This window comes from Notechis scutatus, chromosome 5 (genome assembly GCF_049901735.1).
Source record: "Notechis scutatus isolate UNSWTSFEM ecotype Mainland chromosome 5, rNotScu1.2, whole genome shotgun sequence".
In the NCBI taxonomy this organism is placed as follows: domain Eukaryota; kingdom Metazoa; phylum Chordata; class Lepidosauria; order Squamata; family Elapidae; genus Notechis; species Notechis scutatus.
In genome coordinates this window covers 64,090,513-64,107,973 of record NC_142013.1, presented here as the reverse complement: position 1 = coordinate 64,107,973, position 17,461 = coordinate 64,090,513, and the positions used below count along the sequence as shown (strand labels likewise).

Here is a 17,461-nt window from a genome sequence, read left to right as displayed (position 1 = left end):
TCCAGGGATAATCCAATAACAAAGTCCAGTATCAAAAACAGTTCAGTAATAGACTCACATCAATCCAAGAATAACGACAATCAGAAACAGTCAATAGGGAAAAACACAGAAACCAAAAACAGTGAACATCAGAACATCAACCAACTAGCAACTAGCAACACTCTCTGGAAAACCAGGTTTCTGGCTCCACCTTATGGCCGTTTGAGGAACCACATCCAATTACAATTTTACCATTCCCTTAAAGAGACAGTATTAAATGTCTATCCTGGTTTATATATTTCCAACCCAACTGTTAGGTGACTAGCAATTCCTAACATCCACCTGCACTGGAAACCCACACCAGAGAAAAAACCCAAATCCCAAATTAGTGTGAAGCAGGCCAGCAAGCCACGGCCAACCTCCACAGCTACCATTAAATGCTTCAGATGCAGTCCCCTGATGTGCCAATATGACATGCCTAATAAATCTGTGCTTTGAGGAAGATGTTTGCCTCAGCATTTTCATTCTGTTGGGGGTGTTACTTGGGACCCTAACAATGGGAACATGAGCACCCATAGCGGGGTTTCCTTCTCATTTCACTCAGCACAAAGCAGAATGTGCCTAAGCCTCCCCTGTTGGGCCTATCTACTGGACTGACAGCTCAACCCATGATCGCTAGCCAGCTGCCAGGACCCCTAGGCCAGTCCAGCCCAGGACTGCAGCAAGGGGCTGTAGGCCTATGAGGCAAGGCAGTCTGCCTTGCCAACCACCCCTCAGACTACCCCCTGCAGATCAGATCCCTCCTAGCTGGGCATTCTATCCCAGTCAAGGGTGGATTCAATGCCAATGGATGCCAGTGCCTGCTTCTCAACCTGCCCCAGCACTACCGTCAGCGCCACCAACCACCCCCTACCCCACACTTCAGGACTACTTTTGATGGGAGTCCTGGAAAGCTGGCATATTTCTTGAACTGAATCTGGTCACACCTCGACCACTACAGAGGTCAGTACCAGTCCGATCAAGAAATGATTTCGGCCATTGCTGACAACATGGATGGTGAAGTGGCTGAGTGAGTAGCCCAATTGCATGCTGAAGGGGCTCCTGAGCTGTAGGACACAGATGAGTTGCTGCAGCTACTAAGGACCCAATTCAAAGACACGGTCCAAGGACAGGAGGCAGAGGCTGAGATCAAAGAACTAAAGCAGAAGGACCGCCCTGCCAAGGAACTAGTGTGGGAATTCCAAAGAGTGGCAGGAAAACTAAGAGACTGGCTAGAATGCCTCCTTGTCCATCAATTCAAGAAGGCCCTGAATTAGGAGTTCCGGCAGGCTTATGCCTTCCAGGGGGTCCCCAAGCGCATACATGAATGGTACCGGATGACAGTGGCCGTAGACCTGGAGATTCACCCACACCTGAAACCTAAACAATGTTACCCAAACCCCTATGATTTTCTCATTGCAGGAGGTCTTCATCAACTGAGGGGGAGCAGCCTGTCAGCCCTGGAGCCATTTTCGCCTGGCATCTTCAGGGCTGCCACAGCGGAGATTAGTCAAGCTGTTGGAATGGGAATGGGGAGGTAGAGATAGCTGGGGGATTGTAACCAAAATAAAATTCTTTCCTCTGAGAACCAAGGGTTTACCCACCAGCTGTGAGGAGGTGGGATCTGAGACCAAGTGACCCTTGTACTATCACCTGATTTGACCATGTGATGGACTGCAAGGGCAGGGGGGGGAAAACTAAAAATGGGTTGAAAACAGCCAGAAAGCTGACCCAAAATGGGCTGAAAAATGGCCCCAAAATGAGCCATGTGTGCTACAGGAGGCCATGGAGGTCAAAAATGAGGTATGGGGAGGGACATGTGCAGATGCCCCCATGCCCCGTTTTGGCCAGCAGGGTGCTACAGGAGGCATCCGTCATGCCATCCCACCCACCCACCCCGTACTGCCCCCCCTGTCCATTTCTGTCCCCCTCCCTGCCAGCCTGCAGAGGAGCTGACTCTCAGTATTTTAAGCAAAATACTATGAAAAATACACCATTTGCGGATAATCCAACCATCTAAATATTTGTAATTTTTAAAATTTTCACATTAACTAGGGGGAAACCCAAGGGAATTTTAGAGTCGGGTTTCCCCAGATGTGCCTGTTAGTGTTTGGGGATTAACCCCTAGCAGAGTATTGCAGCAGTAGTCAAGCCAGGCAGGGCCCCAGAGTATACACACACTGAACACAAACACTGTTTGTAGTTTAAATAGTTTTTAATCCATTTAGAGTTTAAAAGCATTGTCATTCAGTCCATTAAGTCATTCACAGTATTTCCATCCAGTAAGACTCACTATTATAGTCCAAGTTAAGAGTCCTTGCAATATCTTTATCAGCCGATAAAGATATCTTCTCCTCCTCCGGTGCCTCTCTCCAGAGGAACAATCGCTGGATATTCAGCAAGACGCTCAAACAGTAGAACAGTAGAATTACGCAGTAAATCAGCAAACAGTAGCAGACAGGATTCACAGTTAGTCACAGTAAGACACAGTTAGTCGCAGTAACACACAGTAAGCTTTCCAGCTTCTAATGCTTCCTTATATTGTAACTTCTAACCGCACCCTTAATCGGCTAATTGCCTGCAGCATTGTGCTTAAAGTGATAAACACTTAAACCATGATATCTAAGTTTTATATATTTATTCACCCAAACCATATTTGGTATCAATGTTATACCTAACATACTCCCCTTTTTGGGTGAAATAAATATATAATACCTTTACAATCTAACCCCATAGTTTTCACAACTCTCCTGGTGCTTACTGGCACCTTGGGCTTTAGTAAAATTATCGGCTAAATTGTCCTCCGACATACAGTACTCTAGCTGAATCATCTTACTTCTTACAGATTGTCTCACGTTTAGGTATCTTAGATCTGTATGCTTGCTCCTTGTTTTTACTGCAATATTTGTGGCCATTTGAATTGCTGCCTGATTATCTTCATGTATAATTATAGGATAATCTACAGTTATACCTATATCAATTAACATTTGTTTATACATTATTAATTCTGTACATAACAGTGATAAACAGGAGAATTCTGCCTCCATAGTAGACAAACTTATATGCTGTTGTCTTATTGACTTCCAGCCTATTAATGTCTTACCCAGCATTATGGCTGTTCCTGAAGTCGACTTTCTAGTGTCTCTTTCTGATGCAAAGCTAGCATCTGCATAAGCACTCAGAATTAAATCACCCTTTGGTTCTAAATACAATGAATAATTCATTGTCTTTTTAAGATATCTTAATATCCTCTTAGCTGCAATCCAGTGTCTTTCACATGGTGCAGAATTGAATCTAGCCAACTGATTCACACAGTGCGATATATCTGGTCTAGACCAATTGCTAATATAAGACAAACTACCTATTAAAGATTGATAAATCACCTTATCAAACTCCGGGCTTTGTTCATCAGTGTTGCTAAACTCCTGACTCATTGGAGTCTTAGCCGCTTACAAAGCTCCATCTTGTAATCTTTTAGCAATTTGCTTATCTTATCTTCCTGAGATATCTTAAAACCTTTCCGTGTTTTCTTTATATTCAAACCGAGATACTTCTTTATCTCCCCTAATTGCTTGATCTTTATTCTCTTTCCTAATGATGCTATTATTTTATTTGCTTCATCATTAGTTTCAGTAATCAATGCAATGTCATCTGTGAATAGTAATAATAATGATACTTTCCCATTTGTCTCCTCTTAAACAGACATGGATCGGCTAAACCAGCTTTAAATCCTATATTGTCTAGTTCCTTTACAATATACTGGTTCCATTCATAGCCTGATTGTTTAAGACCATAGAGGCTTTTCTTTAACAACCAACAATCATTATTATCCTTATTTTCATTTTTAATACCAACAGGTTTTTTCATATAAATAGTATGTTTTAATGGGGCGTGCAAGTAAGCAGTTTCCACATCTAGATGGTTAACTATATAGTTTTACTAGCTGCCCACACTAAAGCTGCCCTCAAGGTTGCTGCCTTAAGACTAGGTGCAAACACCTCATCGTAGTCATTGGCATTCTGCCTAAAACCTTGGGCTACTAACCTTGCCTTATGGATTAAATTACCATCTTTATCTGTTTTTACCTTAAATATCCATTTGCAGCCAATGGACTTCTTACCTACAGGTAATTTGGCATTTTCATACACTTTCATATCTCTTAATGAATTCAGTTCCTTATTCATTGCTGCATACCAACTTTCTTTTTCCTTAGTAGGATACTTTTTAATTTCTTCAACAGAATTAGGAACTTGATTAATCTGGCACACTGTGTTAGCCTGGTACCTATCAGGCGGTCTAGATACACGTGTAGTTCTTCTGGGAATTACAGGGCTTACAGGAGGACTTTGTTGAACTACTACCTGTTCATCTTTCTCATCCTGTTCAGCTATTGAATCTGTTTCTTCCTTTATGGGCACTATCTCATCCTGTATTTTTCTCTTTACTTTATTTTTAAAGTTACAGGGATAACTAATGGGATTTCTATAGGATTCAATAATTACATCTTTATTGGCATCCTGTTCTAATTTCTCCCATCCTTCATGTTCTAGAAATTGGGCACTAGCACTACATAACACTTTAGATGTGCCTTTCTCCCAAAATCTATATGCCCTATGGTTTGCCTGATAACCAACGAAGAAAAATCTTTTAGCTCTATGTTGCCCTTTTTTTCTGAGTTGTGCAGGAATATGCACCCATGCTGGTGCACCAAATGTGTGCAGGTAACTTAGGTCAGGTTTCCTGCCATGCCACCTGGTAAATGGTATTTCACCTGTTGTTGTATTAACAACGTTGTTCAATATGTTATTAGCACACATTGTAGCCTCCCCACACAAAGAATCAGGTAACCCAGAATCATTTAACATTGTTCTAACCATTGCCTGTAGTGTTTGGCCTCTTCTTTCAATAAAAGCGTTATGTTCTGGCCTGTATGGAGCAGACTTCTTATGCTCTATTCCAGCTACCTTAAGTCTGTTCTGGAATTTGTTATTAATAAATTCCGTACCATTATCTGTCACCAGGGTTATCAGTTGTCGTTTAGACTTTCTTTCAGCAAACCTAAGCCAATTGAAAAATGTTGATATGTTTCAGTTTTGCTTTTCATTAAATAGCAAAACCCATATCTAGAATAATGGTCCATAATGCTCAGTATATATCTAGCACCCCCATACTGGGTTTCTTTGGACCTATGATGTCTGCAAATACCACTTCTAAAGGTTCTTTTGTTTTGAAACCATTTAGCCTATTTGCAGGCAATACTTTGCTCTTATCTTCACAGCAAACATTACAACGCAAATATTTATCACAAGGTTTTAACCTTATTCCTTCAGATAACTCAACTGTACGTTTTAGCATTTTAAAATTTACATGCCCCAAACGCCTATGCAATAAATGGATACATTCATTATGAGGTTTTATATTATTAAATGCAGTATGTACCTCCCCTTTCTTACTATTATCTAATACATATAATGTTCCATTTAAAGCTGCAGTTACCCTTTTGTTATCTTTTTCAATTATGCAATTATTATCCTTAAAAGTAATTACATAACCTAATTTATCTAATACCCTTATTGAAAGCAAATTAAACTTTAGTTGCGGTACATACAACATTTTTATATCCTGGTTTATGCACGGACAATGTGCAAAACCTTCACCTTCGCTTTCAGATTCCATCCATTGGCAAGTGATATATGTTGAGAGCTTTTAGACATTTTTATAAATTTTGTCTTATCTCTTGTGATGCAGTGGGATGCGCCACTGTCAACCACCCATAGATCATTCTTCACATCAGAGTTGCTAAACGTGGCTAGTTCAAATGCTTTCTTTGGCTTTTTTACATTCTGGCTTTTTCTCTTTTGCAGAATCTTGCCAAATGTCCTCTGCCTCCACAATTAAAACACTTTTAATTGTGTATGCCGTCGAAGATAAATTCTCTTCTTCCGGGTTCTTTGCTTTACTAAGCTGGTTTCTTTTAAGCTTTGAAGATAATTTCTCTTCTTTCTTATCTTCTCTCAGCTCGTCACGCTCACGCCTTCTTCTGGCTTCTTCTAATAGCCTGCCTGTTATGTCGGTTAATGAGAGGCTTTCTTTTGGCAATACCTCTAACGAAGTCACATAGTCATCATAGCTTTGATCTAATGAAGATAATATTATGTAGACTTGTTGCAGTTCATTAAATATAAGCTCTTTTTCTTGCAAATCTTGAAAAATGCTCTTCATACAGTTTAAATGAACTAACATATCTCCATTCCTCTGAAGATGCGTTGAAAAAGCTTCCGTGTAAGATTTATATGTGCTCCTACACTGTCCCGAACATAAATCTTCCTGAGGTTCTCCCAGCAGTTTGCAGCATTTTCTTCTCCACGAATATGGACAAGCTGCTGATCACAGAGAGTCAGTCCTATGATGCATAAAGCCTGCTCATTTTTCAGTTTAAAAGTCTTGTAACTTTTCGTTATCATCATCATCAGCAGGATCCCAGCTACTCACATCTGGTGGGTTTGCTATAATGTCCCACAAACCTTCTTTACGTAGAAGTAAACTACATTTCATTGACCATGAAACATAGTTTGTTCCATCCAGCCTGGATATCATGGACAGTTGTGACAAATTTACTTGTGCCATTACTCTTCAGATATTTTAACTATTTTAAACTAATTAAAACAGTTTGTTTTTACAGTAATGTGCAACTCACACCAACTCTCTCTGCTATATCCTGGTTAGTTAGACTATGCTGCTGGGCCCATAACCAATGTTAGTGTTTGGGGATTAACCCCTAGCAGAGTATTGCAGCAGTAGTCAAGCCAGGCAGGGCCCCAGAGTATACACACACTGAACACAAACACTGTTTGTAGTTTAAATAGTTTTTAATCCATTTAGAGTTTAAAGCATTGTCATTCAGTCCATTAAGTCATTCACAGTATTTCCATCCAGTAAGACTCACTATTATAGTCCAAGTTAAGAGTCCTTGCAATATCTTTATCAGCCGATAAAGATATCTTCTCCTCCTCCGGTGCCTCTCTCCAGAGGAACAATCGCTGGATATTCAGCAAGACGCTCAAACAGTAGAACAGTAGAATTACGCAGTAAATCAGCAAACAGTAGCAGACAGGATTCACAGTTAGTCACAGTAAGACACAGTTAGTCGCAGTAACACACAGTAAGCTTTCCAGCTTCTAATGCTTCCTTATATTGTAACTTCTAACCGCACCCTTAATCGGCTAATTGCCTGCAGCATTGTGCTTAAAGTGATAAACACTTAAACCATGATATCTAAGTTTTATATATTTATTCACCCAAACCATATTTGGTATCAATGTTATACCTAACAGTGCCAATATGACATACCTAATAAATCTATACTTTGAGGATTATGCCTGTCTTGGAGTTTTGATTCTGTTGGGTGTGTTACTTGGAACCCTGACACAGCAGAGGGGCATTGGGTAAGGGGACTGAGCCTCACCTGCCCATCCTCCATAGCATGGCAGTCCAGCTCAGGGGGGGAGTGAAAGGGAAGAGGCAGGCAGGCAGCCGGGTCATCTCACTCTGCTGTTGACGGGGTGGGGGTGGATCTGGAGGACAAAGTAGAATGGCAGGGATGGAGCATGTGGAGCCATGGCATGGCTCCACCCCACCCCGCCTTGTGCCTTGCCCAGTCAGTTCATCATCCAGCCTGACAGATGTGCTGCACAGCTGCCTGTGTGGAAAAAAGACATCTGAAATAAACCCTAGTGCTTATTTTGGAGCCCAAAAGAAAATAAAACTAGGCCTTATTTTTGGGGGAAACACAGTATATAAGAGAGACTCTTTTTGACTTTACAACACATTTTTTATATTTTGGCATCACTGTGATTAGATTAGGATTTCTTTGATTTTGATTTTATTTTCTGATATGTTTTGCTTGTTCTAAAGCCAACAATGAAAGATTCTGTTTGGTTTTATTCGCTGTAAAGATAAAGATCATTTGAAGCTAAGGCTTACTTATTCTACCTGGCAATATAAGCTAATATTCTGTCTAAATCAAATATTTTTGCAGGTTTTTGTAGGGACAATTAACTGAAAAAAGGTACACTCATTCTGTTTTTAGGAAACTGGTTAATAGTCAATGAAACTATTGTTGGTAAAAGATCATCTCTTTCTAAGGCAGGGGTGTCAAATTCTATTTCATTGAGCGCCGCATCAGGGTTGTGTTTGACCTCAGGGGGGCTGAGTGGGCATGGCCAGGATGGGCATGGCCAGGGTGGTCGTGGCCAGCTCGATGTCCTGCAGCCCTCTACTAATGAAAACGGAGCCTTGTAGAGTTGTGCGCTGCCCTCCCAAGCTCCATTTTAACTGGCAGAGGCACTGCAGGCCACTCCTTCACTGTTTCCAGGGCGGCCTCATGGGCCAGATCTAAGCACCCTACAGGCCAGATCTGTCCTGTGGGTCTTGAGTTTGACACTCCTGTTCTAAGGCAATGAAGCAAACAAGCCATTGTGGTTTGTTGACTATATCATATCACTTGCCAAACTTCTAATGTGGGCCTTGATGTTTTCAAGGTGGGTAGAACAAGACCCAAAGGAAATACTGCAGTCTGTCTATGAATGTGTTGAAAGAACATGTGAGAAATTGAACCAGCTGAATATAGACATTTCCAACATAAAAGGTATTTTTAATTCTATAACAATCATGAATATCCTTCCAAATCAAGAGGAAAAAGTGATATACATAAATAACTTACAGAGATGAGTGGAGAATAAATGTGATGTTACTGAAATATCTTTAAAGGAAACTAAAATATTTTAGAATTATAACCAATCAAAAACTGTCTTAAATGAGCCAGAAGGCACTTGCTTTGGCAAATTAGCTTGCTGAATTCTGTTAATACCTTTCTCTCAATGTTGTCCCCTCTGCCACTTTGTACTTCAATCTGGGTGATCTCTTTATTCTCAGAAGTGACTTGTGATAAGTACAAATAACTTATAGTAAAAGAACAATCAGAAATAATTTCATTCAGAAGCATAGTTTTGCTCAGGTTTTGGTGATCCAAAATTTGTAATAATGTAGAAAATGATAGAATGTTTGTTTTGTTCTTAAAAGCTGTTGGAGTTAGCAATCAGAGAGAGACAACTGTAGTTTGGGACAAAGAAACTGGAGAACCTCTGTATAATGCTATTGGTTAGTAAGTCTTTTTTATTAATATAGTTCTTCTCATATCCACATGTTTTATGTTTTATGAACATCAGTAACAATACTTTGCACCAGATATTAGTCTTTGTTTTTTATCTTATGTTTAAAGATCCCCAAAGAATTCTTTGTATTTCAAAACAACTCTCAAAAATTTCGGTTTTGCTCTCTTCTTCAGAAGGAATTTGTTCCTATTGTTCTATTAACAAATTAATCAAATTCTACATTGAATGGACTTAGTTGAAGCATAATTTATTAATTCATCATGTCAAGATTTCTTAATGAACTGTTGAATCAAGATATGAGAAGCAATCATAAGGACAGGAGAAAAAACATTGTTTCATTCCATCATAATTCTTCAATTTGGTGTTCAGCTGCCTAAACAAAGTGTTCATAGTAATACAAAATAAATTTTATATGAGTAAACCGCTAAGTTGCACGTTTTGAACAAGATGCAAACATTGACAGAACTCTTCTAAATGCTTATATGAATGGAAAATACGTTAATTAAGCACTGGTAACTAAGCATAAATTGCTATAATATAATTGCTGTTGGCACACCCAATTTTTACGGGTTAGATCCCAGGAGATGCTCTCTGAATGCGTAAAGCCCCTCTAAAAGAATATGGGCTAAGAATAGACCTATGAAATGAAGAAAACTATTCAGGCATGACCATGTAATTTAAATTCAGAAGTCTGAATTGTTCATATCTAAACTTAATTTGTGGTTTTATTCTTCTCTGTTTTTAAAATGTCTACTCTCAATTTTTTATTTTATTTGGTTTGTGAATCTTAGTTTTTATTTAAAAAGCATTTGGCTAGATAAATTACTAAGTGATGTAAGCTTACTTGCACTTTAAACATTTTTGTTAGGTAAATAATTTATTTGGAACTGAAATTACATTAGCTTAATCAGAAGAAGCATGGTTTACAATGATAAAGTACCAATTTAAAAATCTAATCTTAATTCTCCTTTCTTGAATAAGGTTGTTCCTATTGTTCAGGAAGACATTTAAACTATATTAGATGATTTTGAGAAGTTTGTCAATGGGGACCTATTCGGAGATTCAGAACCTGATTCTATTCAATCAATGCATTCCTTAAATATTTACTGATATTAATACTTGTCTTTGGATTCTAGTATGGCTTGACCTAAGGACTCAATCTACTGTTGAAAGACTTCTTAAAAGGATTCCAGGAAAGAATAAATCCTTTTTTAAGGTAAAAACTGACCTTAGAATAATTAGAGTATGTCTGGTAATTACACAGTGCAAATCATTTTTTTTAATATTCATGCTAATGAAAAAAAACTAATTTAGTGTAGTGGTTAAAGGCACTAAAGAAAACAGGGGATTGTAAGATCTGTGTGAAGCCAACTAGGTTTCTTTGAGTTAGTCACTTTCTTTCAGCTGCAGAAAGAAGGAATGTCAAACCACTTCCAAAAACATCCCCAAGATTGACTTGGACAGGTAGTCACCAGGAATGCAGACTGAGTCAAAACTACCAAAATAATAATAATAATTAAAGAAAAAAATGGATTAGTAGATTTGTTATACTGTAGATGTTTACATATTATGATTGATTAACTTTCAACCTTGCAGCATAGGACTGGTCTCCCTCTTAGCACATATTTCAGTGCTGTGAAGCTACGCTGGCTTTTGGACAATGTAAAAGAGATCAGACAAGCAGTTCTTGAAGGGAGAGCTCTTTTTGGTACTATTGATTCATGGTTAATATGGGTATGTATTAGTATACAATAATGAAATCAGTTTCTTTGATTTCCATACTTCCTCAGCTTGTTTTTAATATCCTTTAAAACTATTCATCCTTGATGGGCAAATATGTTCTCACATTCATTCAGTTTTGATCATAAAGCACTAAAGTTGGGTTTAGTAATATTCTAAATTAGTGCTTTTTCTTTCATTACTCAAAACTGCTTATCAAAAGGTCATTTTTACTCAATATAGGTAAAACACTTTCAGTTAATTTAAATATTCCTATTGTGATTGTATAATATCTTCTTGTTTCATCCCCCAAAAAACAATTTTTATGAATTTTACGTAATTTATCTAGATTTGGGAAATTCTGATTTAAATATAGATACGCATTTATCCTATACATTGAATAAATATATGATGAAACAGTGAGAAAGACAGACAGACAGACAGACAGACTTATATAGCTGACTTCCGTTCTTAAAACATCAGTTCTTAAAGGCTTTAACATTTTAAAGTTCCACTGGATTTGCTATGAAATTCTACTGTTATACATGGATTATATTAGAGATACAAATGCCTAAAAGAAAACAAACATTCCAGAATATAACGGAAGTATAATCTGCTGGGATCTATAGCTCTATAGAGAAACTATTTTTCTCATACACACACTGTAGCAGACATAAGTAATGGCCTTAAAAAGGACAAGAGAATAGCTGTTACTAAGGCACCAGTCTATCAGCACTCCAGGTTGACCAGATAGGAAACACAAACAGATGAGCTAATTCTACTTAACCATAAGGGTACATTAACAGAATCTTGAAAGTCTGATAATACGAATCTCCTGGTGCCTCTTACAGCCTGAGGAGATGGAAGTTCCTTTCTGAGTTTCTTTCTCTGCCCATTGTGCATTCTGAAGGCTATGCCTACTCTTATCTGATCATTTCCCATCCAGCATTTTTTTCTTCTCCGAATCTCCCAAGGTCATTTTCACATACTGTTACAGAGTCAGAAAAGAGAGACTTGAGCCAAGAAAAAAAATTAAGAAAACATCTAAGACAAGCCCATCCTTGGCGTCACATAAAGATAAAATAAAATGGGAAGTATATTCAGACTTGCAAGGTTCTATTACTATATCTATTACAGTAAAAGTAGTCCTATCTTGTTGGCATTTATCTTGTTGATTCTCCGCCCTCTCTCTCACACACACAGACACACACACACACACTGAACATACTAGGTTAAAATTGTATCTGATGAATTGTTTTCTTATAGTTAATTTTTGTAAATAATAGCAAACGTAGAGTTTGCATATTTATTCTATTAATTTTCCAATTATGCAGTAATAATGTTTATTCATTCATTTAAGAGTTTGACTGGTGGAAAAAATGGAGGTATTCACTGCACTGATGTAACCAATGCCAGCAGGACAATGTTGTTTAACATTCATTCATTAGAGTGGGATGATGAGCTCTGCAAGTAAGTAACTTACTTCTACATATTTGAAATAATAATATGTATGAAGATTTTATTGTATGCTTCCCAGAGTCACCTTGTATGAAATGGGCAGCCATATGAATTTGACAAATAAATAAAAATCGTGCTTAACATGTTAGATTAAAACCTTAATCTGGTTTTCTTGGAAATAAGAATTTTTACAGCAGAATGATTAATTTTAACAGCTGTTAAAATTAACAGCTTATTGCCCTCAGAACTTTCTGTGGGATGAACCATAAGGACAACCTTGCAAAGATGGCTCACTGGAGTCACTGAGCCATCAGCTCTTTTATTGTTCCTTTTATTGTTCCTTTTAGAACAATAAAAGGAACAATAAAAGAGGCCCGGATGCACCACATACAGGCCATGCCCACCTCAGCTCCGCAAAGGAGAAAATGTGAAACATCACGACAGCAATGTGACGCCGTGAGTTTGGCACCCATGCTTTAGAAGGACACTCAGATTGTGTTTATCAGTGTCATCCAGAAAAATATCCAGGTAGAGAGCACAATTTCTACACTGCTATCTGTTATATCCTTTCAGTTTGCCTAGTTCAGGTGTTTGCAACCTGCATTTCCGGAGCCGCATGCGGCTCTTTGCACCCTCTGCTGTGGCTCCTTGTCCCATCACTGGCTGGCCCCACCCCTTGCCCTCACTCAACTGGCCTTAGGAGGTAAGGGTGATGGCAGGGGATGGAGAAGCAGCCGGGGCTGATTCTCCAGCGTATCACTGTTGCTGCTTGTTGGTTCTGGGCATACCTTCCAGCCCTTGTTGGTACTGGGCATGCCTCACAACTGACACCGGCCTCGCTAATATGAGGGCTGGCAGGGTGGGAATGGGATCCAAGAGGATGGGACATCAGAAAGGGTGAAGGGCCCGCAGTGCCCAGCTACGGCTTTAAGAAGCTTAGGGCAGCAGGAAAAAGGGGGCTGCCCCCCCCTCTCTCTGTCTCTCTCTCTCTCTCTCTGGTAGAGGCTTCCCTTCGGGTGATCCTCCTCCTCCTTCTCCCCCTTCTTCTCCTCTCATGACCACCTGGCTGGGGGAGAGAGAGACACAGAGAGGAGAGAGAGGGGGAGATAGGGAGAGGGGGAGAAAGAAGGGGAGATAGAGGGAAAGAGATATAGAGGGGGAGAGAGATAGAGGGGGGAGAGGGGGGAAGATAGGGAGAGGGGGAGAAAGAAGGGAAGATAGAGGGAAAGGAATACAGAGAGAGGGGGAGAGATAGAGAAAGGGGAAGAGAGAGGGGGAGATGCAGAGAGAGCGGGAGGGAGGTGGCAGAGAGGTAGAGAGATACAGAGGGGGAGAGGGGGAGAGACATAGAGCAAGAGAGGATTTTGTGGCTGGGTAGGTGTGGCTAGGTCATGTGAGTGGGTGGGAGTGAGTGATATTGAGTTGGCCGCACCCACCCAGGTTTTGTAGCTCCAAGTTTGCCATCACTCCCACGCGCCATCCATCTGTGCATGCATGCATGATCCCTCCACGTGCTGCGCATCTCTGCGTATGCGTGTGCAATGCACTACGCATCTCTGCACATGTGTGCATGTTTCCTGCACACCCCCCGCATACATGCCAGATACCTGACAATCAGCACGCATGTGCAGTGGGGCTCTTCCGGGTGAGCTCTCATCTGCCGGGGAGAAATGGTTCTGCGTGCCACTTCCAGCACACGTGGCATAGGTTCGCCATCACGACTATAGCATAATGCATCATAGTATTAACTCTAGCCCTTTTTATATATTTTAGAATAACCCTATTTTTCCTTTTATCTTAAATGATCATGACTCCTGTGTTTTATTGCTGGACCATGAGGAAATAAATATTGATTTGATTAATCTTGATTTTCCCTATTTATTCATATTATGTTGTTTTATTTACCTCTTTATCCTGTGTCCTTTATATTTTTATTCTTTGACTTATATTTACATTTACTTCTTGTACGTTTTTATATTTTATATGGATATTATTATTATATATATATATGTATGTATGTATGTATGTATGTATGTATGTATGTATGTGGATCTTTGGTTATTGGGTTTCTCTCCAGTAAGATTGGAAGTATCAGAGCACGTTTCGATGAGTCTCATTCATCATCTTCAGGCTTCTGTCTTCAGCTCTGTGCTTCTCACTCTGAGAAGCACAGAGCTGAAGACAGAAGCCTGAAGATGATGAATGAGACTTCATCGAAACGTTGCCAGATACTTCCAATCTTACGTGGAGAAAACCCGAATAACCAAAGATCCACATACAAATACCCGCGAGAACCTCAGAAAACAAATATATATGTGTGTGTGTGTGTGTGTGTGTGTGTGTGTGTGTGTACCAAGGTAAATTTTGTATTGCTCTTTTCTATAATAGATACAGAATTTCAATTAATAAATGATTTGATTTAATCTGAAATGTTTCCAAATGTATCAGAAATATTACAAAAAATGAAAATAAGTAAAAACATTTTATTTTTACTAGCAAGGAAGAATTCACACTAACTTTTTAAAAATACTTCTAGTTTTTTTGAAATTCCCATGGAAATGCTTCCCAAAGTGCGAAGTTCATCAGAAATCTATGGATTACTGGTATGTGTGTAATTGTTAAGCAAATAGTTTTACTTAGTTAATATTGCATATATGGTTTCTATTTAGTAGCTCATGTAAGTTGAAATATATTTTATGAAATAAGTTTTATCAAACAGGAAGAATTTTATTACCATTATTATTTATTTATTTGAATTTATAAGCCCCTGAACTCCAATGGAGTGTGGATGGTATACAAAACTGGACAAACCATAAAAATAAATAAAAACATTAAATCAGATAGCCCAGATTGAAATAATCTTACATAACACACAGACAGGAGCCCTATACAAACAACAATATATCAAAACCAGGTTTTCCAAGCTGTTGTGAGCCTCCCAGAGTCATTGAGATTTGGGTGGCATACAAGTTCAGTAAATTATTATTATTGTAAAAATACTTAAGAAAGGTTTAGAGGACTTAAATAATTTTTTTTCTTTTCTGTCTTATGGAGGTTTTTTTGTCTTATGAAGTTACTGCTTTCAGAATAGAATAGAATAGAATAGAATAGAATAGAATAGAATAGAATAGAATAGAATAGAATAGAATAATTGGAAGGGACCTTAGAGATCTTCTAGTCCAACCCCCTGCTTAGCCAGGAAACCCTACACCACTTCAGACATCACTTAACGCAATCTTTTCTTAAACACTTTTCTTCCAGTGTTGGAGCATTCACAACCTCTGGAGGCAAGTTGTTCTACTGATTAGTTGTTCTAACTGTCAGAAAATTTCTCCTTAGTTGTAGGTTGCTTCTCTCCTTCTTGATTAGTTTCCACCATTGCTTCTTGTCCTACCCTTAGGTGCTTTGGAGAATAACTTGACTCCCTCTTCTTTGTGGTAGCCCCTGAGATATTGGAAGACTGCTATAATGTCACCCCTAGTCCTTCTTTTCATCAGACATACCAGTTCCAGCAACCGTTCTTAATATGTTTTAGCCTCCAGTCCCCTAATCATCTTTGTTGCTCTTCTCTGCACTCTTTCTAGTGTCTCAACATCTTTTTTACATCATGGTCACCAAAACTGGATGCAGTATTCCAAGTGTGGCCTTACCAAGGCATTATAAAGTGATATTACCATTTCACATGATTTTTTTTTAAAAAAATTTTTTTATTGGTTTTTAAAACAAACATAAACAAACAAAACATAAAAACAGCAAGCCATCTTCCATATCTATACATACAGTGTGCCGGTTGGTTTACAAATTGTTTTGTGTTTCCATTTCGTAGTCTTCAATTACAATTACATTGTATATACTCTCATATTTTCAATCAAATATTAAATACATTAATATCATTATTAATCAATCATTTGACTATACTTTTATTCATTCATGTTTTACAAAATAATCATATTTTACTTAATTTGTTTTATGACGGTTCATATTATCATCCCAAATCTATCCTAGAATCATTTTGTAGATATAATAAGAAAAGAATACATCTTTATATATTTATTATTTTCTAAGAATCTACATATTTCATTACTGTATTTTATTGTCTAACCATTGATAGAATAGATCCCAAATTTTATAAAATTGTTTATCATCTTGTTCTCTAATTTCAAATGTAAATCTACTCATTTCAGCACATTCCAATATTTTCTTAATGATTTCCTCCTATGATGGTGTTTTCGCATTTTTCCAGTTTTTAGCAAATACAATCCTAGCCGCTGTTAATACATTTACAATCAGGTATTTCAGTTCTTTACGATATATTTCAGGTAAAATTCCCAATAAAAATATCTCTGGTTTCAAATCTATATGCTTTTTTGTCATTTTTTCCAACCACGTGTGGATTTTAGTCCAGTATTTTTTAGCATCCGCACATGTCCACCACATATGGTAATATGAGCCAGGTGTCTGATGACATTTCCAACATTTTTCGGATTTATTCTTGAACATTCTTGCTATTCTTGTCGGGGGAAAATGCCACCTGTAAAAACATCTTATACAAATTTTCTTTATATGCTGTTGACATTATCATTTTATAATTTTGAGACCACAATTTTTGCCATTTCTCTAGATCAATCCCATATCCAAAATTCTTCCCCCAAGCAATCATAGTTTCTTTAACTTGTTCTTCTTCTAGTTTAATTTCTAATAAATATCCATACAATTTTTTAATCACCTTTTCATCAGTACCTGTCAAAATCTTATCTAAATCAGTCAGTTTATCATAGAAACCTTCTGTTTTAGAGTCTGTATCATACCTTGAATGTATTTGCGCATATGAAAACCAATTCATCTTTATACCTTGTTCCTCTAGTTTTTGTATAGATTTAAGTTCACCCTTTCCATTCAATATTTCACCATATCTAACTGTTTGTTCCTTTTTGTATATTATAGGATAAGAAAATGCTTCAATAGTCGATAGCCAGACTGGAATTTTCAAATAACATTGTCTTTTAGTCTTCTCCCAGTTTAACCACAGAGACTCCCGTATATAATGTCTTCTAAAATACCCCTGTGTTTTAGTTCCTTTATACCATAGAAAA

General features: G+C 38.1%; 1 protein-coding gene across 4 annotated transcripts in view; it reads left to right on the top strand.

The window, feature by feature from the left end:
* GK (glycerol kinase) overlaps positions 1 to 17,461 on the top strand; it is a 100,760-nt gene that overhangs the window by 50,855 nt on the left and 32,444 nt on the right. For all 4 annotated transcript variants that reach the window (XM_087966879.1, XM_087966877.1, XM_087966878.1 and 1 more), the window contains exons 3-8: positions 8,559 to 8,665; positions 9,100 to 9,177; positions 10,328 to 10,407; positions 10,788 to 10,925; positions 12,271 to 12,380; positions 14,905 to 14,971. In XM_087966879.1, the coding sequence (XP_087823005.1) occupies positions 8,559 to 8,665; positions 9,100 to 9,177; positions 10,328 to 10,407; positions 10,788 to 10,925; positions 12,271 to 12,380; positions 14,905 to 14,971 (580 nt within the window). The remainder of the gene's footprint in view (positions 1 to 8,558; positions 8,666 to 9,099; positions 9,178 to 10,327; positions 10,408 to 10,787; positions 10,926 to 12,270; positions 12,381 to 14,904; positions 14,972 to 17,461) is intronic.